The 21,456-nt window shown below is 43.6% G+C and overlaps 8 protein-coding genes across 11 annotated transcripts; 3 read left to right on the top strand and 5 right to left on the bottom strand.

The window, feature by feature from the left end:
- Positions 1–1,822: 1,822 nt before the first annotated feature.
- On the top strand, positions 1,823–3,184 carry LOC122615849 (ras-related protein Rab-43). Its single transcript, XM_043790999.1, has 4 exons — positions 1,823–2,131; positions 2,196–2,280; positions 2,472–2,728; positions 2,780–3,184. Exons 1-4 carry the CDS (start codon positions 1,919–1,921, stop codon positions 2,882–2,884), a joined length of 660 nt encoding a protein of 219 aa, XP_043646934.1. The 5' UTR covers positions 1,823–1,918; the 3' UTR covers positions 2,885–3,184.
- LOC122615850 (ADP-ribosylation factor-like protein 5A) lies at positions 3,160–4,509 on the bottom strand. The gene has a single exon (XM_043791000.1). The coding sequence runs from the start codon at positions 3,957–3,959 to the stop codon at positions 3,420–3,422; it is 540 nt and encodes a 179-aa protein (XP_043646935.1). The 5' UTR covers positions 3,960–4,509; the 3' UTR covers positions 3,160–3,419.
- A 145-nt stretch (positions 4,510–4,654) lies between these two features.
- On the top strand, positions 4,655–7,046 carry LOC122615966. Its single transcript, XM_043791165.1, has one exon. It carries the CDS (start codon positions 4,822–4,824, stop codon positions 6,919–6,921), a length of 2,100 nt encoding a protein of 699 aa, XP_043647100.1. The 5' UTR covers positions 4,655–4,821; the 3' UTR covers positions 6,922–7,046.
- Positions 7,047–7,084: 38 nt separating this feature from the next.
- On the bottom strand, positions 7,085–8,789 carry LOC122615967. The gene is made up of 2 exons (XM_043791166.1): positions 8,552–8,789; positions 7,085–8,250 (listed from the first exon to the last, which is right to left on the bottom strand). The coding sequence occupies exons 1-2, from the start codon at positions 8,718–8,720 to the stop codon at positions 7,382–7,384; spliced, it is 1,038 nt and encodes a 345-aa protein (XP_043647101.1). The 5' UTR covers positions 8,721–8,789; the 3' UTR covers positions 7,085–7,381.
- A 90-nt stretch (positions 8,790–8,879) lies between these two features.
- Positions 8,880–10,091, top strand: LOC122615968 (selenocysteine insertion sequence-binding protein 2). The gene is made up of 3 exons (XM_043791167.1): positions 8,880–9,438; positions 9,500–9,720; positions 9,774–10,091. The coding sequence occupies exons 1-3, from the start codon at positions 8,924–8,926 to the stop codon at positions 9,998–10,000; spliced, it is 963 nt and encodes a 320-aa protein (XP_043647102.1). The 5' UTR covers positions 8,880–8,923; the 3' UTR covers positions 10,001–10,091.
- Positions 10,084–11,780, bottom strand: LOC122615971 (gustatory receptor for bitter taste 66a). Its single transcript, XM_043791171.1, has 2 exons — positions 11,488–11,780; positions 10,084–11,426 (listed from the first exon to the last, which is right to left on the bottom strand). Exons 1-2 carry the CDS (start codon positions 11,726–11,728, stop codon positions 10,084–10,086), a joined length of 1,584 nt encoding a protein of 527 aa, XP_043647106.1. The 5' UTR covers positions 11,729–11,780.
- A 112-nt stretch (positions 11,781–11,892) lies between these two features.
- On the bottom strand, positions 11,893–13,768 carry LOC122615969 (bax inhibitor 1). 3 transcript variants are annotated; one of them, XM_043791168.1, is made up of 5 exons: positions 13,522–13,768; positions 12,909–13,362; positions 12,510–12,680; positions 12,336–12,461; positions 11,893–12,135 (listed from the first exon to the last, which is right to left on the bottom strand). In XM_043791168.1, exons 1-4 carry the CDS (start codon positions 13,587–13,589, stop codon positions 12,390–12,392), a joined length of 765 nt encoding a protein of 254 aa, XP_043647103.1. In that variant the 5' UTR covers positions 13,590–13,768; the 3' UTR covers positions 11,893–12,135; positions 12,336–12,389. The 3 variants fall into 3 exon arrangements, with proteins under 3 accessions (XP_043647103.1, XP_043647105.1, XP_043647104.1); XM_043791170.1 differs by having other exon boundaries at positions 12,336–12,448; positions 13,522–13,767; XM_043791169.1 differs by lacking the exon at positions 12,336–12,461 and having other exon boundaries at positions 13,522–13,765.
- Positions 13,769–14,837: 1,069 nt separating this feature from the next.
- On the bottom strand, positions 14,838–20,338 carry LOC122615727 (cleavage and polyadenylation specificity factor subunit 6). 2 transcript variants are annotated; one of them, XM_043790806.1, is made up of 7 exons: positions 19,907–20,337; positions 18,760–19,479; positions 17,794–17,934; positions 17,072–17,538; positions 16,609–16,908; positions 16,480–16,548; positions 14,838–16,035 (listed from the first exon to the last, which is right to left on the bottom strand). In XM_043790806.1, the coding sequence occupies exons 1-7, from the start codon at positions 19,970–19,972 to the stop codon at positions 15,840–15,842; spliced, it is 1,959 nt and encodes a 652-aa protein (XP_043646741.1). In that variant the 5' UTR covers positions 19,973–20,337; the 3' UTR covers positions 14,838–15,839. The 2 variants fall into 2 exon arrangements, with proteins under 2 accessions (XP_043646741.1, XP_043646742.1); XM_043790807.1 differs by lacking the exon at positions 17,794–17,934 and having other exon boundaries at positions 19,907–20,338.
- Positions 20,339–21,456: the final 1,118 nt, after the last annotated feature.

A 21,456-nucleotide genomic window follows, 5' to 3' on the forward strand; every position in this document is an offset into this window, starting at 1 on the left:
AAGGAAAAGCCTCAATGAGGTTTACGACTTCGGGTTTCGATTATATTTTCGGGACACGATCCGACAACCGCGCGCGCAAACGTTTGAAATTCAACTAAAGCGGCCAGCGGTCGAGGCGAGCGATAAAAAGCAACGACGAACGGGCCAAACTACAATGCAAAAGTGAGGCCGAGAATTCCGAGGCTTTTCGGGCGGCACACAGGGGGAAGTAGTCGGGCAGAAGCTACCCGCCAGCCGAATTGGCAAACCAGTCAGCCAGGCCAGCAAAAAATTCGTTTGATCTGGTCTTCGTGTTTCTGAGGAGCTCTGTGTGAAGTTGCCAATTCGCTGTTTGATTTCCTTTTGCCTGCGCTGAAGATCTCAGCCTGCGGGGGAGTGGAACTTTTCGCTAGGGAGATGGGAGCAGGTCTAGCCGCGAGTATTTTCCAGCATTCCTGTGACTCATCGCCATCGTGAGGGCTTTCCTGGCTCGAAACTAGGTTGCGGTTGCGGCTCCAAGGGGCAGTCAATTAATTTCTCTTCCCAAGAACACACAATAACATTGATCCTAAATAGTATGTAGAAATATTATTACTTTGTTTCGTATAAATGTATGTGAGTGTAAACTTTATAAGTATAAATTTACCTTATATTCCCCATGTTTTCCGTCACTTAAAAAACAGTATAAGCATTAGAAATGCGACTGATGATAGTCAGAGCTAAAGACCCTGTTTTTGCCTGTGCGGACGATGTTCATCAGCATCGGGCTAATCGTGGGACAAGTTCTCTGCCAGACTTTGGCCCCCAGATCGGCAGTTAAACTTTCCACGCGAAATGGATGCGACAGTGCGTGTGCGCAAGCGCATCTGGCATGCGGTTTCCAATTCGTTTGGCAATCGAAGCAGTTGGTCAGCTAATTTGCATTGGGTGAGATACATAGAACATGTTTCCCGGCCGCTTCCGCTGCGGTTTGAAAGTGAGTCTCGTTTCGCTGCCTAGAGATAGAAGTTGATATGTGGGTCAAGGTCTGCTTTTTGCAAAGATTTCCATTGGGAAAACCCGAGGAATTTCTTCAAAACACATCGTAAATATTTACAAGCCCATAAAGCCAGCTCTTTAGCGTCAAATGGCGCCATCATCAAAGTACGTGGTGAAAATTTATTGGAGTCCCAGGCGTTATCAGAAAGCCTGACCTACGTGATCGCCGCTTTAATCGGTGCAAGTACCTCGATTCACATGGATTTACACGCAAGAGGGCTTTCCATTCGGAGTCAATTAAATAAATTGTCAACATTTTTAGTGGTTTATTGCGTAATGGTAAAATCACCCCAATAGATTTCCATTTCTTAGCCATCAGTGAGAGTTGGCATTTGCGATTCGGAAAATCGTGTAAATTCGTTTTGGTCAAATTTGAAAAGAGAAAATCCAATAAAATAAATTTGCTTATTCATTCCTTGGCTACTTTTTTATTAAACATAAAAATTAATTAAAGTAAATAAAAATTAATTGAACAAAATACATCTTAGCTCTCCATATGTAGTGAAAATTAAATAAAGAACAAAAAAATTATAATAATATTACTATTTAAAAAAATTTGAAGTCAAAAACATTTGAATTTTAGCTTTCGATTTTAATTGGTGATGAGGAAACTTAACGGTCGATAATCACATGGAAGATGTAATATCGATATATGAGCTTTGTAGGACATCTAACAAATTAAATAGAAAACCTATTATATAAACTAAAATTAGACCAATATATATTCAAAATATAATTTGTAAGTATTACTATTTGACCCCCATATCGATAAGTATACTATCGATTGCCATCAGCTGATATTGCGTATCAATAAAATTGGTTTTGCTTCACTTTGTTGTCATTGGAAAAGCAGGGCCGCAGGCAAAAGAGACCAGTTAACGGCCAGGAACGGCGGCCCAAGATGACCGCCCGCAATCCCCAGACGCTGATGGCACTGCCAAACGAGGAGCACTTCGACTTTCTGTTTAAGATCGTCCTCATTGGTGACTGCGGGACGGGGAAGACCTGCATAGTGGACAGGTTTAAAACAGGGAACTACATAGAGCGACATGGGAACACCATTGGAGTGGACTTTTCGATGAAGACCATCGCCGTGGAGGGAAAGCAAATCAAGGTGCATAAGGGTTTCCCCCTGATCCCATCACCAATATGACTCATATCCAATCCTTCTTTTTCAGCTACAAATCTGGGACACTGCTGGTCAGGAGAGGTTTCGCACCATTACGCAGAGCTATTATCGCTCGGCCAACGGAGTCTTAATTGGTGAGTCCAGTATCGGAATCTTTTGTTTCGGGCCATAGGCATACGCCCATCCATTTGTCATGCCAAATAAGTACTACTGATAACCACAGAACGCTTTAAAGTGATTGCCTGGCACTGATTTAAATAGCGAAGCGCCTTATCAGCGGGGTTTTTGTTTACCTTGCTTGAATACCATGTGTTTCTCCTAACAGTTTACGACATCACCAAGCGGTCTTCCTTTTCCAACCTGCAAAAATGGATCGAAGAGGTGCGCAGGTACACCGCTTCCAATGTTTTGATAATTCTGGTAGGCAACAAGTGCGATTTGGAGGAGCAGCGCGAGGTGGACTTCGAAGAGGCGCGTCAGATGTGCCAATATATACCTGAGATCCTGTTTGTGATGGAGACTTCCGCCAAGGAGAACATGAACGTGGAGGACGCCTTCCGCTGCCTGGCCAACGAACTTAAAGTGGGAGTCCATATCTTAATGATACCTAAGCTAATAATGCTCCCATTACAGCGCCAACACGATGCCAACAATGTGGAGGAGGTGCCGGAAAACACCATTACCCTGGGCCAGGGAAAGCCTTTAAAGAGTTGCAGCAGCTCCTGCAATCTCACCTAGACCTTACACCCACTAACCCTGCTCTTTATTTTGCTTTTACTTTTGTGATCAAATTGTTCTTGTGGCTATATTTTAGTATGCTAATGTTTTAACCTAATCCTAGACACTAACTTTTACACAACCATGTATTTATTTTAGACGATAGAGTACAAACAATCTCACACATCAGCGAATCGAGCCAACAATGTCAATTACAAGGCAATGCTCAGAGAGGCAAATACGTCCACTTCTCTATTTGTAATTTGTATTCAATTTGATACGCGACAGTGTCGAAATAAACTCGTTTATTTTGTAATTTTATTGGAAGTATCGTAGTTAATTGGCTTAGCTCCTAGACATTATCCATATACACGTAGATTTAAATCATCAAGGGACTCCTGTTCGGACGTATTTTACACTAAATAAAATTGGCTTGGCAACAACTTTTCAAACAATTTGGAAACGCTTAAAAATTGTTTATATCAAAATTGGTTTACTTTCTCTAGACAGCTAGTCGTTAATGATTAATTAGCTAGTACGTAGCATGTGTGGCGGGTCATTTATTCTTGATGCGCTGCACGATCCATTCTAATCCTTGATAGAGTCCTTCGCCGGTGAGCGCACAGCAGGCCTGAATGTGCCATTGGTGCTTCTTGATGGAGGTGAGGTCCAGTTGTCTTGAGATTTCCGCAGCCGACATAGAACCCTTGAGGTCCTGTTTATTGGCATAGACCAGCAAACTCGCCTTGCTCAGATCCTCATGCTGCAGCATCCGGTAGAGCTCTTCCCGCGTCACTGCTAACCGTTCCCGATCCGTGGAGTCGATGACCATGATCACCAGCTCTGTGTTCGTGTAGTAGGTGCTCCAAGCGGCGCGGAGACTCTGCTGACCACCAAGATCCCAGACAAGAAAGTGTATATTCCGCCAGACGACCTCCTCTACATTGGAACCGATCGTGGGACTTGTATGGACCACTTCGTTCATCAGGAATTGGTACAGGATGGTCGTTTTGCCTGCGTTGTCCAAACCCACCATCACCAGCTTGTGCTCCTCGTTGCCAAACATCCGCCAAAGCCGCGATAATAACAGTCCCATATTTGAACCTTATATTTAGCTATATATGTATGTATTCAATTGTTGATTATGCTGCAGCTGCTGTTGTTGTTCTTGTTTCCACCGACCGATTAGAGATTTGATTTCAAACGATGACGGCGATTGCCTCACACACAGGTTATCGGCTGGCCTGCGTGTGTATGCGTGGTATGGCCGTGTGTGTGTGGGTGTAAGTGAACGCTGGGCTTTGTTGTTGTTTCCTCAGGGGAAGGCGAAGGCCGTACGGTAAATTATTCACTGATTTAACTATTCAGCTATTCACTCCACACTCTCACACCCTAATTACTGTTTTTGTTTTCGCCAAATGGGATTTTTTTGAGGGGATTGGTGTGCAATTTCCTGGTGGCTTTCCTGTAGGTGGTTTCCTTTTTTTTGGTCTCAGCGTCAAACGCGACTTCGTTTAAGCGTCACAGTGGGTTTAGAGCAGCCGTTGTTGTTAATTTAATTAACACAGTTTTAATTAAGAAAGTAAACAGCAGAAGTGATTAATTAATATCACTTGGAATCGATAGTGCTGCTATCGATAACTGTGTGTAGTGTGGTGAAGAAAGTAAAGCTTAATGGGACCGTATACTATTTAGTGCTTAACAATGTTTCGTTTTTCATCCCCAAACAAGTTACCAAGAAAAATAAAAATGTTCTTTGTACTTGAACTAATTATGGAATAACTTTTCCATTTGTAATTTAGAAATGTTATTTCTTTATTTATGCATTACTTATAAACTTATTATTATATTAACAACACCTCCGTCGTTACAGTGTGACCATCCTCTCCGCAATCATCTGTTCATGGCGGTTGTTGTTGTGTTGTTTTTGCGATTTAATTAGCTTCCCACCGGTTGAAATGAAAATAATTTTACTGGTGCTCTTGGCTCTCGCTATCGCCCAATTGGACGCCACAAAGTCCGGCACGTCCGACCAAGCGACCATTGTCGAGTGTCCCGGACGCACTGTGCCCCAGATCCGGACGGAAGCGGCAGAGTCCGAGATCTCACTGCTTTTTTACTACGTGTCCTGGGCCAGCGAAGCACGGCAGGCCCGACTGGTCTACAATGGAATGGCCCACTACTACCAGGAGTACGCTTTTTTCGGAGCTATCGATTGCTGGCATTTGCAGTGCAATTGCAGCCGTACATTGATGCCGGCACCCGGAGTCGCCGGCGCTGGAGGTTATCCAGACAAATGGCCCACACTGGTCGTGCGCTACGGCCAAAAGCAGTTGCTCCAGTACCAGGGCGCGTGGAGCTTTGAGGAGCTTGCCCGGTTTATGAATAACCTGCTTCAGCCACTGGACCGGGCACACAGTAGTCAGGATCTCGCCGCCATTCGGAAGCACTCGGATGCGGTCGTTTTGGGACTGCTAGACTCGCCGGACGACAAGGCCTACAAGCTATACTTGGCTGCCGGTCTGCGCTGGCTGGAGTTGGATCCGGAAAGGAATATCCGGTTTACCGTGAACTTTGGCAATAGTGCCAGGAAGATGTTGAAGTCTTCGGAGGCCAAGCTGCCCCAGTTTGTAGTTATCGACAGCCGAAATGGAGTTCATACGTTCAATGGTACTTCCGGAGTGTGGAAGACCATGGACATTTTGCGCTGGGTACGGAGCACCCTTAAAAATATGTCGTTGTTTTCCAATGGCTATGGTACTCCTATGACCATTGCCATGAAGGCGCGACATGTCCCCGTGTTGGCTATGGGCGTACGAATGAACCAATATCACCATGCTAGTGTCATGGGTGAGGAGATGGCTAACGCTCAAAAAAAGCAGTCGGAGGAATGCGAGGATTATTGGAAACAAATGGAGGAGCAATCGGAAGACTCTCCCTCCTCCCTAATGCAAGTTCCCAAGGAGCTGTTTCGGGATATTGATAGTGAACAAACCAGGACCTGTTATCCAGCCTGGAGTAAAAACAAGGCCGAACTGAAAAACTATTATCGGATTAACAGGTACCTTAACCACCTTTGGAGGCAGTTCTCACACCAGAATCATCCGTACTATCGAAACGTCCCTCACTTGCTGCGGCTTCACTCCAGAAACCTTTGCCTGGCACACTCACAGCATGGAACGCCGGCCATAAAAATCGGCATTGCCAAGATGGTAACCAAATATGGCCAGCTCATTTGGCAGCACTCGACTGAGCACGCAGCCCACAATCGTTCGCTGGGCGTGGTGATCTTCGATTCTGTTAAATATAGAGACTATCTACATCAGCTGGGCATTCAGCAGCACCATCAGCAGGTGCAGGTTTTCATCTTGGATGCGGCGGAAGAGTCGCTGTATGTTATGCCACAACAACACACATTCTCATACGTAGCACTTAAGGATTTTATACGGCAGTTTTATGCCAGAACTTTGCCAAGGACTCACAGGAATGCTCCTGCCATAATTGATTCTGGGTTCAGTAGAAAATACAACAGGCAAATGCTGTTGCAGGCGCTCCAGCGACCAAATGCCACCAATGTGGTATTTATGCACCGTCCTGACTGCGCTCTGTCCGCCGTTCTATCCCAAGCATTTCTGCAAGTTTCGGCGCTACTTAGCAGCCCAGAGGTGCACTTCGTACGCTTCGATAGCCAGTCGAATGATCTGCCCTGGGAGCTAGCCATGCCAATTACGCCGTCTCTAATTGTCTTCCCACAGGCAAAGACCGCAGAGTCCGTGGTGTTCCCGACCGATGTGCGGATTGATGTGCAAAGCGTTTTTGCCTTTGTGATTGCCCAGTTGGAGCCGGAGCAGCAGGTGCGTTCGGTCCTGACCAGCTGCAGGCGGCGGATGCGAAACGTTAGGAGCTGTCTTGACTTTGCCCGTAACCTGGTACTCCAGCACGTTAGCCAATACCTCAAATTCTGGGAGATCTATAAACGGGAGCGGGACGACATACTTTCCCACCTAAAGGAGTTTAACAACCTACACATGTCCATCGAAAGCAGCATTCGATTATAGCGAGATCCCCCTGACATATAACTCTAGTTAGTAGTTACCGTTTATAATTCCAGGGTAGGCTGCTGCCTACCCGCTCTCCTTTAGCTCGTAAGTCTAAAGTTGTCTCTTCATAAGGTATTTAACAATCATAGTTGTATCAAGTTATATATAAAGAAAAGATAAATCAATATTTCCATAGCTTTATTTTTAAACAAAGTTTAGTTTTCAGTTGTCTCTTCATAAGATTTTTAACTCACATAGATATCAACATCACACTCTTTCATAGCTTTTTTTTAAACACAATCTAAACAAAAATGTTTCCCTTGCACTCAAGTTTTCTTATTCACCAAGATATTTGCTTATTCAACATCGGATGTATACAATTATGTCGGCTGTGCCCTTAGAAATGAGAAACATTTTTGCAAGTACACTTTTTTCTTATCAGCAAATGAAAATGGTATTGTTATGAATTAAATTCCAATTACTTTGGAATATTGAATAGTTCGGCCAAGTATTGATAGGAGCCCTTAGACTGAGCATAACGAAGTTTTAGTAGCAAAGTCTCTGCGAATTTTAAACAATTCTTGATTTCCCCTTGATTCATACGATTAATTACATTGTGATCCTTTGCCAAAAAGAACTCCAGCCTCCGAGCTCGTAGATGATCCACCAAATGACTCCACATCTCAACCAAAAGGGTGCCTAAGTCCCTTTCCCAGTCAGCACTTTCAATTCGATGAAGCAAGACTGTTTTCAACATGTAGCTTGACAAGTGAGGCAAGTTTCTGGCGTGGGCGTCCCGCAATCCTTTCATCAGCCGAAGAACGTTCTTCAAATTATCCGTGCCCTTCATAATTTCGCGCTCCCAATGTGGTGCACAAACCATGAATGAGCTTTTCGGTTTACCCGACTTCTTCTTCTGTTGCGGAATAGCGAACCAAGGCCAGTTTTGGCGGACCTCAGCAGGAACCGGGCAAACAGAAAACGGCCATTGGCTTCCAGTGAATTCGAATGCCGGTACCAAATCAAAAGATATCGATTGACTACCACAGACGGCTAAAATAGTGTGGGCACAACCATACCCTTCAAGAGTGTAGCTCAGTTTGTAGACTCGTCCACTGGTAGTAGCAAATGTCTTATCCGATCTAAATATCTTGTGGAATGCCTCGCGTAGCCAGTTTTGAAGATGAATACGATGAATGAGTTGGGGATGGATTACTTGGAAATTACCCTCCAAAAAGACAAACCCCTTGTCGACCGGTCTCGGTTGGATATCAAATGGAAATTTTAGTTTCATGTGCAGATCAAATTCATCGGGCACGTTAAGCTTGACGCGATCTAAGTAACTTCCTAAAAAAAAAGTATTTATATATATATATTTAAGTACCAAGGTAACGATGTAAGTACAAAAATACAAGATTTCTTGCAAAAATTCTGACTCATATAAAACACGAGCATTAGTTATCAATTATAACGTTGCGTTATCTCAACTAACACTATTATTACTTCTTGGAACCGTTAATTATAAAGTAGCTGGTTTAAAGATAATATTGTATGCATTAGGTAATCGACAAGCCAATGTAACTAACATTATTCTTATTTATTTTTTTTTAATATGTACGTACATATGTATATAAATTAAATAGCTTACCGCCTAGACTGAGCCCATTGAACACCTGCCGAAAGGTATTGTCAACCCGTTTAAGTTCGTCAACTACGTAGTTTTGAATTTCTTCAGAGTCCTTGGTGTACATGGCCCTTTTATTATCAGGAATTGACAGTTTTTCAAGAATTTCTTGAAAATGCTCAGCGGAACTCATTTTATCGCGGAACCTAAATACTGAACTTACAAAAAGAAGCTTCTGAAAACGATTGATGCCGTTCTTTCTGGGCTTCCCCTTTTATTGCCTAGCTGCAGTTGTTGTACAGCACTGCTTCTTCGCTTACAGGTGTGGTGAAAACGCGATTTCACCATTTGCCGCGACTACCAACACTATTTAACTATTTCTAAGAATCAACAAAAATGTCCAAAAAATTAGGGGTAATATTTGACAGCACGGACAGGATAATCCGTAACAAGGATGTCCAGGATACATCAACCAAGATTTCTCCGCGGAGCTCCAAGTACAAAAGTCAACATAAGAAACCGGAGCAGCAAGCCTCTCTCCTGGACTTTGTCAAGCCAAAACCTAAATCACAAAGGCAAATTAAAGCAAATAAACTTAAAAAGACGCATTTAACCATAACAAGAAGTAGCTACATAGTATATAAACGCAAGGGCAAAACCCGGCTTGATTCCAAGAAAAAGATCACGAGGTTGAAGAGGTCCGTACGGGTATATCGCACCTCAAAGAAGGCGGAAAGAGAAGTCGCAGAGCAAGAACTTAAAGGAGTCCCAGGAGTGGCTCTAGATATCAATACGAAAGTTATTCCGGTGGAGCAACAAGTCCAAAACCTATCACTTAGTGATACTCCTACACCCAAAGACGATTTACAAGCAAAAGCAGTACATTCCATTCACTCACGGCGATTTAGAAGGTTTGGTTCTATTACTTGTACCTATTTTAAACGTTAAAAGATCATGTTCGATCTCCCCCAGCTATTGTGACAACTGCACCCGCCCTCGCCTGAAGGAGTTGACCATTCAGTTGCTAAAGGACCTGGATCGCTTCCAGAAGCGCGCCTTTGCCAAAAACGAGATTAAAGCTCGGGCACATCCCCGACTGATCCTGGGAGTTCGAGAGGCTCTGGCTCGGTTAAGGATAAACAAGGTGAAACTGTTGTTTCTGGCGACGGACTGCGAGATCTGTCCTGGAGAAAGTGAGTAGTCCAATTGTTCGAGAAGCAGCAGATAACAAAATCCGCTTTAAAAGGTGGCCTAGACGAGACAATAGAAGGTTTAAAATTCCAATGCCAGCAGCAACAAGTGCCTTATTGCTTTCCTCTGCAGAGAAGAGAGCTGTCTTACGCCCTTCAAAAGCGAGCACAGATTTCTTGCGTGGCTATCCTCGACTTCGACGGAGCTAATGCCACCTACGCAGATCTTCTTAACGAAATACAGGACGCTCGTGCAGAGTACAAACGCAGAACTGCTTCGTGAGAGTTTATTTGGTGACAACGATAGAAATAAAAGTGCTAAGACGTGCTCGAAACATCGAGAGAAACATTCACGAAAACAAAACTTTAGCCCACCGGTGTCATGGTGGTGCTGACGAAATCATGCAGCGTGGAGCTAATATTATCCATATCGGTGGCGGCACCAACCAAGCCGGCGGTGTCGTTAAGTGAGTTGAAGGTCTGGATGGCCTCTTTGGCCTGCTGGGCGGCCAAATTGAACTGAATCAGGATGATCAGGTAGCTAGTGATTCCGCCACTTACGCCATACAATGTTTCCATGTCCAGGGTAAAAAAGCCACAAGCGGAGAAGTCCACTGAGTGGTTGAGCAATTTTAGCGATAGGTGGTTTACTATTTCGTAAAGAAGATTATCATCTGCCACTACGCCGCACTTGTGCAGACTGATTCCTGTGCGCTTGGAGGCCTGCGACGTTTTCCAACTCAGGTAGATGAGGTACACACATTTTCCAGACGTATAACTTAGAACTATAACCGTGATGAAGGGATTCTTGGCGGAACGAAAAAGCGATGGAATCGATTGGAACTGTGTAGCGCAGTAGAGGAAATATAGTTGAGCAGTGAAAATTAGGAACCCATAGGCCATTAGGGATAGGATGGGATAGCTCCACAGCTCGTTCAAAACCTTTCCGATCTCACAAATCTCGTCATGCACCTGGCACAGGTTGTTCAGCTTCTCCTCCACCTTAGCGGCATTTCCCAGCTCGCTTTCATGGACCATGTTAGATGCCAGGGGAGGCGGTGGAGGCTTCCTGCTGGCCGCATCAATAGCTTCGCCAAAGGAGTTCATGGAGTGGGCCACTGGTGCTACCTTGTTTTTCCCCGAACCAGACACGGAACTTTTGCCAATGGAACCTATGTCCAAGCCTCCTAGTTCCTTGTACAGATACTCCAGGTTGCTGTCATACTGAGGCGGCTGGGAGCTGTCTAGAGGAGGCAAAACCTCTTGATCGCCTCGGAGCCACAGCTTGTGCTTCTCGTGCGTGTCCACCAGCTCCTCCAGGTTGGCGTTTATGGCCTCAAAGCGTTCTTTTAACGCATATAAAGACACAGCGAACCAAATCTTGTCCAGCGTGTTGATGAACGTGGGAATGGCGGACACTATCCATAGCACGGACATCCATTGACTATAGTCCACCAGCTTGACGTAGGTGGCCACCAAAATGGACAATTCAAAGACGACCGTCATGATCAGCATAATCCGGATGCGTCTTCCAATTGTACTGTTGTCCATAAGACACCCCTCTTTGTAAAGGCGCTCATCCACTAGACGGATGCGCTCGTAGAGCCCTCCTACTCTACCCTGGTTTCGTAACGCGGCCAACTGGTCTGAAGCCATCATAATGAGACCGATATAGGTTAGAAACAAGCCAATCACAAAAGTCAAGGTGCCTGGAAAGTATAAAAAACACGGTAATGAGTCCACACCTTCCCAGGTTTATGGTTCACTGACTTTGCGAGGCCTTTAGGGTGCGGTCCTCCTCCCCAAAGGAGTATATCAAAATATTGTAGAGTACTACGTAGAGTATCAGCGTACACAGCATGTAAATCATGCCATTGCGGGATTTCTCCAGCAGATTCCTAGAGCGAAACTTCTCGAGATCCTGCGGCAGAATTCCAGCTATCTTGGATATAAAGAATAGTTGCTGGAACTGCTGCAATAGTGGTTGAACTGTGTCCTCTGCCTGCGCCATGTTGTCCGTTGAACACTACAACTTTGAATGACCGACTCCGGTTAACATGAAGCTATTACCTGCAGCTTGCACTTAGCCTAATTAATTGACCCTTACGCCCCCAATCGATACTATCAACATGGTCAATCTACTGCGCCATGTTTGGACAACAAATGCGGATGAGCTGACTTTTTGTGATATTTATTAAATGGGAAATTTATGGGTTTCATGGGTTTTATACTGGATATATGTCTAAATTTAAAGCCAAATGTACACGGCATCATTATTTATTTTCTATGCGAATAAATTTGTAGAATGAGAAAAGTGCCAGCCTCCGATTTCCGTGTCAGATGTTTTACTTGTGGTGGCTGGTACACAAAAAGGTTTATTTAGTTTCTCTTGCGGCGTTCATTCTGTTTTCGCTCCTCCTGCAAATAATTAGTTGTCTTTAAAATGTGCCAAAGCGAAGGACATAAATATAATTTCACAAACAGCTAGAGAACTTTGCAAAAAGTTTCATTGGCAGTTTTTGGAAATAAATATACTTCCCACAAGTGGTTGATAAAGACCTAAGGATCCTAGCATGACTTTGTGAAAGTATACTTATTGCCTTGCCTGCAGGAAATACCGTTTAAAATGGTTTTTCACAGCGAATTTTATACTGGAAGCTTTTGCAAAGTGATCAGCTAATTCGGACGTTTCGCTCCGTCTTGAGCTGCCTTAAACCATGAAGGTCTTGAGCTGGGTGAGGGGGCTATATAACAACTGATCATTGGGTAAAACCCATGTCGCTGGAACCTACCTTCTGCGTCAGGATAATCAGCAGCCGGCGGAACATGCTGAGTACATCGAAGAACAAATCTAAAGCGTGCTGCACCACATCGCGGTTTCCGTTTCGGCACTTCTCCACAATGTTCTGTGTGTCGTAGACGATGAAGGCAGCCATTACGAAAACGCCAACATACAGTTGAGTCTATAAGGAAAAAAGGAATTGTTTAAAAATACAATTATATATAAGGAATACTTTAAAATAAAAAATCTATTAGGTTAATTTGCATTACGTTCCTTAACAAATCACTTTTAAAGAGGATACAAATTTTGTGTTATCCACCTAACATAAAGCTATTTATAAATAATCTAGCAGCTGTGGCCCACTTTTGAAGATAAAAAAGGTAGGCAAGGTAGACAAACGGGCACTCACCACTTGCACGAAGTAGGACTTGAAGACCATGTTAAAGAGACTGAGCAGAGCCATGGTGTTGATGACGCTAACTAGCATTCCACCCAGATATAGGTACTTGCCCTGCTCGGCCAGAAGGGCGGCCAAGGAGAGCGAGATGAAGGTGACGAAGGTGCCCGTAAGGGCGGACAGGATTATGGCCGGATTGATGCTGCAAATATAGCCGAGGAGCGGTCCGAGCGTCTGACCAGAGCAGAATCCGAAGGCGTAGAGCATGCTCAAACGTGTGTAGTAGTTCTTGCCGTCATCCTTGTAGAAGTGCAGTCCCAAAACCAGGACTAGAGTGGCCACCGCTGCCAGGACTCCAAGATCGAGAAAGTCACGCATCTGAAGCAGGGCTCCCATGGCCGTTGCAGCGGCAGTGCTGCCCAGGACCATGTAGACCTTTGACAGGTGCTCGCGCACATAGGGCTCACTGGGGGATAGAGGAGGTGGAGGAGGTCCATTAGTTTCAAGGTCTATCGATCCGATGGCCAACTGTTGATGTGGTTGGATACCAAAACAACACGTCAGTGCAACGCACTTGGACCCTAAACTTTTCGGGGTGACCCATCGGAATGTACGTAATACTTACTAACGGTCGCCGAGGCCGTTCATGAACGTCTGGAAACGGTCATTGATGTAATTCGCAGTATCTGCCATTGTGTTGTTTTCTCGCACTTGCTCTTCCTATTTTCTGGTAATATTATACTTCAGTTTGTCGATCAAACGGAGGAGTGAATTTGAACTGTTGGATCGATGTTTTAAAACTGACTGTTTACTTTGTCAGGCCTACTCAGCTCTCTTTTCTTGCCTTTTCTTTCTGTATTTCACAAAAACTGTTTTATCAGCTTCTAGTGTTGGGTAAGGTGTAATAGACTAGTGCTGACGCTATGGTCTGTTTACCGCTAAATTTGGATTATGCTCGTTATTATTGAATAAATTAGTATGTTGTAGAAGTAAACTTTTAGAACACCAATTTATTTGACCAATAATCTTTTTAATTGAATAAAATGATTTGAAACGATAAATATTACGGTTTAATTTTAGTATAAACCATTAGGATGTTACAGCAGTTCTTTTTTTTGATTCTAGAATAGCGTCAGCACTATTGATAAGCCAGTGTTTTGGTCATTTGCCCACCTGAGTTAGTGTTGGGTAACGGACACTTTACGAGCCTTCCAGATGATTCTATGACGTGTTTTCAGTTGCGCGCGCTGCCTACTTTCCATTTGAAAAGCAACGAAGTTCGAAATGACTCATAAATTGTTTTTTATTTCGCGCTAGATCCAGACAAGTCATTTGGCGTATTTTCTAAAAACATAGTACATCGTAAATAATAAACTATTGCAAATTGGGCGACTAAGTGTTGTTGCTTGTCCATAAAACAAGGAATCTCTAAAATTATATCGTGTATATATAGGGTCCCAGAAGGTTGGAACAACTTTACCTGCTTTGGCATGACTTAACAGACAGTAATTGTTTGTATAAATTCATATGTAGTTTGTTTCATCAAGATCACAATCACAGTATAAATTGTACAAGACATCGTTAAGCTCATAATACTCATAACACCTCTAGACTCTAGCTCTGTGGTGAGTTACAGGTACTTTTCAAATCGTAGGCTTGCTTTAACAAGGTGTAATTGCAATTCGGGATTAGTGGGACATGATCTTAGTCGAGTATCGTTTCGTTTACAAAATGTATGTACAAATTAAAAGTAAAGCTAGAATTAAAAAAAGTAAAATGTAGATGATACAATAGGAGGACTAAGTTGTGTAAAATGAGCCGCGAGTAGTACAGTATCTCGGGAGGAACTGGATGACTTTTTTCTTTTCTTGGAACCTATGTTAGGAACTACATCAACTTTTAACGTTAGTATAGTTAACTACGATAAATGCGATTAGGAGGTTTCTCTTTAAGAGTAATTTAGTCTAAAAATCATGGTATTTGGGCTAAAAGCGCACACTCGACTTATTCTATACAAACATATGGTTTTTCATCCGTTTATGCGGATGGAATCAGTCGGCATTTAAATGCTACAAAAATGCACTCACACTCAGTCTCAAGCACACAATTATGATCGACTTAAGTTTATATGTTAAATAAAAACATGATTAAACAAATGCGTGGAGAATGTTTACAACAAAAGATCGCGATATCTTTGAAAATACATTAGGGATAACGATTTTCGGCCTCAGTCGGCAAAATGATTTTGTTAATATAACAATTTCAATATTAATTGCACGCACAAGTGCAATAATTTTGTAAATTTTACATACAATTTTGTTGTACAATTATAAATTCATTAACTAATAAGATATATTTTTTTTTATAATAAGAGTACAAAAAGACACACAATACAAGACAGTTTTGGTAAAGGTTTTTTCTGGAACAATTCTTTTTTCATACGTTTATGTTTTATTAAATAAACCGAAATTTTAGAGTACAATAATATTGAAATTCTGCTGCGAAGACGGCGGTGCAGGAATGCTAGTTGTTTGTTATTTGATGATCCAGTGCGCATCAGTGTCTAAAATGTCCTACGCTGTCTCTCCCCTTGGCTTCTCCATCGATCCTCCTGCGCCTGCGACTGTTGACTTTCCTGCTGCCAGGATTCTGGGATGTGAAGTTGGATGGATCCAGAGACAGCCCCCGTCCGTCGTTGGTAAAATGTTGTCAGCATTTCGGCTTATTATAGTATGTCTAGAAGAACTATGCTGTTTGCCATATTCATATCCTACGTATTGGTAATGTTAGATACAAATCGAAAATCTGTTAATTGTTGCTAGCTTGTCATCCCATCAAGCTGCGGCTTATTGTTTGTTAATAGAGTGTGTTTAGTATATCTGCGTTGCATCTTTACACTTGATTACGGTCCACTGGCGCTGCCCCAACTTCCACTTACGGCAGTCAATGCCGGGAACGGTGCTCCTCACGCCTGTCGCGATCACGCTCGCGCTCGCGGTCACGGTCCCGATCGCGGTCACGCCGCTCCCGGTCCGAGGAGCGGTACCTCTCCCGATCCTCGTAGTAGCGCTTTGATGATGGCGCCTCCGCTGCTTCGGCGACTACGGGTTCCGGCGACTTTCGTGGACGTACCGATCGGCTGTTGTAGGATTATGGGATTAAAATTAACTTAAAACTTCATTTTGAGTTTATAAATAATTCGCTTAATTGTCACCATATTTGGTTGCACAAAAAGAACGGAAATATTCTGATGAGTTTAAACGTTTGACATTTTTTTTAACATCTTCACAGGAAATTGTCAAAGAAAAATTTTTTGAAAAGTTTTAACATAAAGAGTTTAAGAGATATTTTATATTTTATATTTTATACAATTTCTCAAATATTAATTATAAGGAATTTAAGTCGTCTGACTTTACAAATATAGAATTGTTTTTACTGCAAAAGTATAAATTCGTAATTAAAATACAGTTTTAAAGAGAATAAATTATGGGTTCGATGCTATCGAATGAAGAAGAATGAATTATTCATGCGCAACTTTTAAATGAGACAGTGAAGCGAATTAGAAACAGTATAATATTTTTACCTGTCATCCCTGTAGTGATCCGGAGCCTGACGTTCACGTTCTCTGCTGCGTGACCTCTCCCTGTAGCTTCTATAAAACGAATACACATTTAATATACAATTTTAAGTGAGGTGTAAAACCAAATCTTACCCGCCATCCCGTTCACGCTCGCGATCCCGATCGCGTTCCCGCTCTCGAGATCGCTCGCGGTACCTGGACGTGGAACGCTCACGTCGCTGCCGGCTGCGATGGGATCGCTCCCTTGACCGCGACCTTTCGCGCCTATTGTAGCTCTTGGCCTCGATGCCATGCAACGTGTCCTGCAGCGAGCTGATCAGGATTTTGCAGCGCTCATCGTGCGCTACCTTGGACTGTTTGATCAGTGAAATGGCTGTGACCAGTGTCTCGATGGCGCTCGAGTATTCACCGGCGGCTGCATCAGAAACAGCTCTGAAAATAAATTTGCATAAGTAAATTGACATTCAACCAAGAAAGTAAGATCTTCGTTACATATTTCATTGTTTTTTCTTTGAATACTCTGCATAGATTATTTATTAGACCGGATCTGCGGCCCCATTTTATATGTTATTTTTAATATTAACTTTGCACTCACCTGGCGATCGCCGAACTGCTGACTGTGCGATTTCTGCTCATCACCTCCTCGAACTCAACCTCTGTCAGTTGCGGACCCATCTGCTGAGGATCGGGGAAGGGACCTGGTGGCTTACCCTGCGGCGGCGGCCACGGACCCCGTGGACCATGCTGGGCGAACTGGGGCGGCGGTCCATGCTGTGGCGTCATGTTCATGCCCTGTTGCGGTGGCATATTCATGCCTGGCTGCGGACCGGGAGCTCCGTGCGGCGGACCACCCATGCCCGGATGCTGGGCAGGACCACCAGGCTGGTTGAAGAATGCCGGATTGACGTGGGGTGCGGGTGCGCCGTGCGGTCCGCCCGGACCTGGTGCTGGCGGAAGGCCACGTGGCGGACCTTGCGGAGGGAAACCACCGTGCATGGGTGGACGACGCCAGTCGGGACCTGGCGGACCCCTGACGGGCATGCCCATGGGGCCTCCTTGGAACTGCAAGGCAGAAGAGACAGGATTAGTTACTGTTCCCAATGATCGAATCGGTTTCTAGGCTAGGGTATGAGTTGGTGTTGCATGGGTTGATCCGTGGAATTACTTTAAATGTTCTGAATACATCGCTTAAGACTAAGTTAACTAAGGTTAACTTAAGTTGGGTTAGTCATCCTTTATCTCGTTGTCATTCTGGCTTCGTTAGAATTAAATTATGGCATAGATACAAAGAGGACTCAGTGCTTTGGGGATTGTTACCATTGGTCGCTGCGGCGGTCCGTTCGGTGGACCGGGTCGCGGTCCGCCTGGCCGCTGACCTGGCCATTGGCCCTGCGCTGACGGATACCGGGGTGGCGGCTGTTGGTTGCCCATGAGCCCGCCTTGCGGATGCATCGGCGGCTATATTAATACGAATTACGTTTTATATTGGAGTAGTAGTTGTTGTTGTGGGGTAGAAGTGTGCGTAAGCGTTGTCAAAGACATGGAATAGAACATAAATCGTAATACATAAACATTTTGTATAACAATAGCGGGCGATTTTACAATTACATATACTCGGGAGGGAAATACATTAGCGGAATTAAATCAAAGGTATATCTTATTTGAGTGGAGCCAGAAAGGCATTACGTTTCATTACCTTTCTGGCTCTTGATTTTAATTTATTACATGTGCTTTTTTGTTGAAGGTCTATAACTAGAGTACAGAAAATAAAAAAAGAATACAAACTGCCTTAGGCTGAGAAGTGCTACAAAAATTGCTCTGAAATTACTTGTGAGGAAAAAGAAATACAAAATAAGAATAATAAGTACTACTTAAATAAAAAACCTTAGAAACTTAATTTGTACGACAGATTTAGTTTAGTTCATAAATTTCCAAATGAAATAATCAAAAGAGATCGGATATTTTCGATTGATTATATATCACAACTAAAGTAGTTTTATTGGTTTTTCTAAATTGTAAAACTTAGTTTGTACGATTAATTTATAAAAGAACATCGATCAACAGAAGTAAAATGTCTTCGTTTATAAACGATACATCAAATAAAGTCGTATATTTAGGGTTTCTAATTTTACTTAAGTAACGAAATTTTGCATTCAGAACAATTTTGATGGAAATAGGAAATAATGTAGGAATGTAGAAACAAAACAAAAAAGAACCGGGCGATATTTCTACGAACGATGAGACCTTTTGGGGCCATGCGGGGCTAGAACAATGGTTGTGTACCTGCATTCGTGGAGGTCCTGAGTTGGGTCCGCCCACCTGGGGCACCTGGGACATGTGCTGCGGTCGGTACTGGCCCGGCTGCATGATGGAGTTCATACCGCGCGGTGGATGTCCTGGGGGACCTCCTCCTTGCGGTCCTCCTGGATGTCCGGTGGGCATTGGCCCGCCACCCATACTGGGTGGTGCCGGACCCCTCGGCGGTCCATTCTGCTGCGGCGGCGGCACTGGACGCGTCTTTTGCAAACTCTCAAATTGGGTGAGTGCCTGCTTGCTGGGGTACGTGACCACCGGCGCTTGCCCATGCATCTCCTTCTTGGGCAGCTGGTCGAGCACGGCGCGCAGGCTGGACTCTGAGCCGAGGGAGATTACACTGAAGCCCTTCGACTGACCGTTGGCCCTATTCTCGAAAAACTTCACTTCCTGTAAATCACTCACGCCAATGTCTCGCAGCGAATTGGCGATATCCTGGTCAGTGGTCCACCAGGTGAGATTGCCCACATACAGCTGATAACGGCGATTCATGGTCGGAGTGAGGCTACCACTGCTCTGATGGTACACCCCATTGGGACCACCGGAATTCCGTTCGCCGATTTCCCCGGAGCCTGGTCCAGCGGCTCCATCTGCGGAAGGCGTTCCACCTCCCCCGCCACCTGAGGCGGCCGCTTCGGTGGGACCGCCTATGTCATCGTATAGGTCTACTCCATCACCTCCAAATTCGTCCTGTCCGGATTAAGCAATGAAATTAACAAATGGGTCAAACTAGCGTGTGAAAAACGTAGTCGTTTTTGTTGGTGGGACCGCATAGCAAGTAGGGTGGATAAAAACATTTCAATGTTAGAAACGATACTGGTTTGAAAAGGGTGTAAAACAACATTTGGATATAACTCTATTTTTACTTTAGAATTTTTAAAAAGGTTCGTATTCGTACAAGATGAACTACAAATTTTATTATATATTCGTATTTATTCAGTGCATTTTAATCTTTTCCTACGCTCCTTCTAAGAATCCTACATTACAGGGTACCATGTGTCTGAGCTCTCCTAAGACGCCGTTCCACCCCCTAACACAATTCTTTCGCACATCGATCCACCCTACTGTATACATACACACGCGGCTTGCAAAGCGACTGCTTTTTCCCATGGCTTACCTGAGCCTGCCCTGCAAAGTCCTTGTCGAGGTCCTCCGCGTACAGATCCAAGACCACGTCGGCCATGTTGAGCCGCCAAAGGTGCTCTTCCTAGACGTAATTACTGATTTTTCGCCGCTTTTCCCAACTTTCGCACGCACACCAAGGCACTCGGCACTCGTTCGGTCTCTGTCGCACTCACACTCGCGCCTCGTACAGTTTTTTTTTGGGGGGGAAGCCGGAGCAGAAACCGGCGTGCTGCTCCGCGATTTAGCCGGGGAATCGCGCCCGCTGCACAATTAATTGATTAATTGCTTTAGCGCGTTGTTGTCTGTGGGGCGAATTCCGTAACTATTTACATTCTACTCGTGCACGATCTAATTTCTCTAATCTTGCGAAAAAATTGTCAGCGTAAAATGGCGGAGCGGTGCAGTGTGACTGTGGAGCTGAAATGTCATAACACTTTGCAGTATATTTCTGCTCTCTTGCTCTCATACTTAATAATACCACAACTTTGCTACGGTATTCAGCAATTTAACAGTAAACGGAAATACTCCTAACATAAATTATATTCGATGAATGTAATTCATATAGATGTATATATTAGTAAAATCGCGTTTGTATTGTTAGTATTGCATGTGTAGCATTTTAGTATACGAAATACCAGACATCCACAACCATTAGGAATTTAACTGTGGTCTTAGTGTGGACACAAACCATTACCAGTAGATCGACTTCGCTCAAATTTTGAAATTAAAAAATCGACCGTTATAACTTTCTTAAAAAGTGTAATTAATTTATTAAATTTGATTATATACTTTTTCTTTCATTTTTGATATCCGAAAATACGTACCATTAATTACAACGTCCATATTAGTTATAGCGTAATTTAAATGAATATGCATACTTCAAATAAATGAGAAATTTCAGTGGACCACCATCACACACATATTAATTTGCATAAATTGCCAATCCTGCCCAAAAAATATTGCCGAACATAAGTTAGATTTGCAGGTCCAAATGGACGCTGACCGTGTCACTTGCACAACTAGACAGCGCACTTGGCCAGAGCTCCAAATTTAGAATTTAAATATAGCAATTAAGCTGATTTATGCAGCCCGTCTGCAGGTTACAATAATTGCCGCTAACAACTCGGCTCTCCGAAATCTTCGAACTGCTGCAGGCTGGAGGCTGGGAACCGAGGAGATCGTGGCGCCGACGACTTGGCAACTTGTATGCAAATGCGCGGTGCAAAATTTGGAAAAAAACGAGGCAACATTTTTTAGTCGGGCCTGTGAAATAAAACACATATCCCGAAATCTAGTGCATGATTAGCCATGTTATTCTTGTATCTGATGTTTTTCCATTTTTTCAATTTTTCTTCTTTTATTTTGGCAGTAGTCCACCTGCTGGTATTTGGTATTGAGGTTTGGCTCTTTGACTCCCATGTGTTAGCTGCGTTAATGAATTGCCTTAAATGTCAATTACCACTGGCTTTTATCGTCCAATATGAACAGACGCAATTATAATTGCTGAACTCGCCCCAAGCGATTGTGTGCTTTTTATTAACA

This window comes from Drosophila teissieri, chromosome 3L (assembly GCF_016746235.2).
Source record: "Drosophila teissieri strain GT53w chromosome 3L, Prin_Dtei_1.1, whole genome shotgun sequence".
In the NCBI taxonomy this organism is placed as follows: Eukaryota; Metazoa; Arthropoda; class Insecta; order Diptera; family Drosophilidae; genus Drosophila; species Drosophila teissieri.

Coding starts and splice junctions, on each gene's coding strand:
- LOC122615849 (XM_043790999.1), top strand. CDS start 1,919: ATGACCGCCCGCAATCCCCAGACGCTGATGGCACTGCCAAACGAGGAG. Junction 2,281..2,471: donor GGCCAACGGAGTCTTAATTG/GTGAGTCCAGTA, acceptor TTCTCCTAACAG/TTTACGACATCACCAAGCGG. Junction 2,729..2,779: donor GCCTGGCCAACGAACTTAAA/GTGGGAGTCCAT, acceptor CTCCCATTACAG/CGCCAACACGATGCCAACAA.
- LOC122615850 (XM_043791000.1), bottom strand. CDS start 3,959: ATGGGACTGTTATTATCGCGGCTTTGGCGGATGTTTGGCAACGAGGAG.
- LOC122615966 (XM_043791165.1), top strand. CDS start 4,822: ATGAAAATAATTTTACTGGTGCTCTTGGCTCTCGCTATCGCCCAATTG.
- LOC122615967 (XM_043791166.1), bottom strand. CDS start 8,720: ATGAGTTCCGCTGAGCATTTTCAAGAAATTCTTGAAAAACTGTCAATT. Junction 8,251..8,551: donor CAATGGGCTCAGTCTAGGCG/GTAAGCTATTTA, acceptor CTTTTTTTTTAG/GAAGTTACTTAGATCGCGTC.
- LOC122615968 (XM_043791167.1), top strand. CDS start 8,924: ATGTCCAAAAAATTAGGGGTAATATTTGACAGCACGGACAGGATAATC. Junction 9,439..9,499: donor CACTCACGGCGATTTAGAAG/GTTTGGTTCTAT, acceptor GATCTCCCCCAG/CTATTGTGACAACTGCACCC. Junction 9,721..9,773: donor CGAGATCTGTCCTGGAGAAA/GTGAGTAGTCCA, acceptor CCGCTTTAAAAG/GTGGCCTAGACGAGACAATA.
- LOC122615971 (XM_043791171.1), bottom strand. CDS start 11,728: ATGGCGCAGGCAGAGGACACAGTTCAACCACTATTGCAGCAGTTCCAG. Junction 11,427..11,487: donor CACCCTAAAGGCCTCGCAAA/GTCAGTGAACCA, acceptor TATACTTTCCAG/GCACCTTGACTTTTGTGATT.
- LOC122615969 (XM_043791168.1), bottom strand. CDS start 13,589: ATGGCAGATACTGCGAATTACATCAATGACCGTTTCCAGACGTTCATG. Junction 13,363..13,521: donor AACGGCCTCGGCGACCGTTA/GTAAGTATTACG, acceptor TCTATCCCCCAG/TGAGCCCTATGTGCGCGAGC. Junction 12,462..12,509: donor TGATTATCCTGACGCAGAAG/GTAGGTTCCAGC, acceptor GTTGTTATATAG/CCCCCTCACCCAGCTCAAGA.
- LOC122615727 (XM_043790806.1), bottom strand. CDS start 19,972: ATGGCCGACGTGGTCTTGGATCTGTACGCGGAGGACCTCGACAAGGAC. Junction 17,539..17,793: donor GACCGCCGCAGCGACCAATG/GTAACAATCCCC, acceptor TCTGCCTTGCAG/TTCCAAGGAGGCCCCATGGG. Junction 16,036..16,479: donor GATCACTACAGGGATGACAG/GTAAAAATATTA, acceptor ATCCTACAACAG/CCGATCGGTACGTCCACGAA.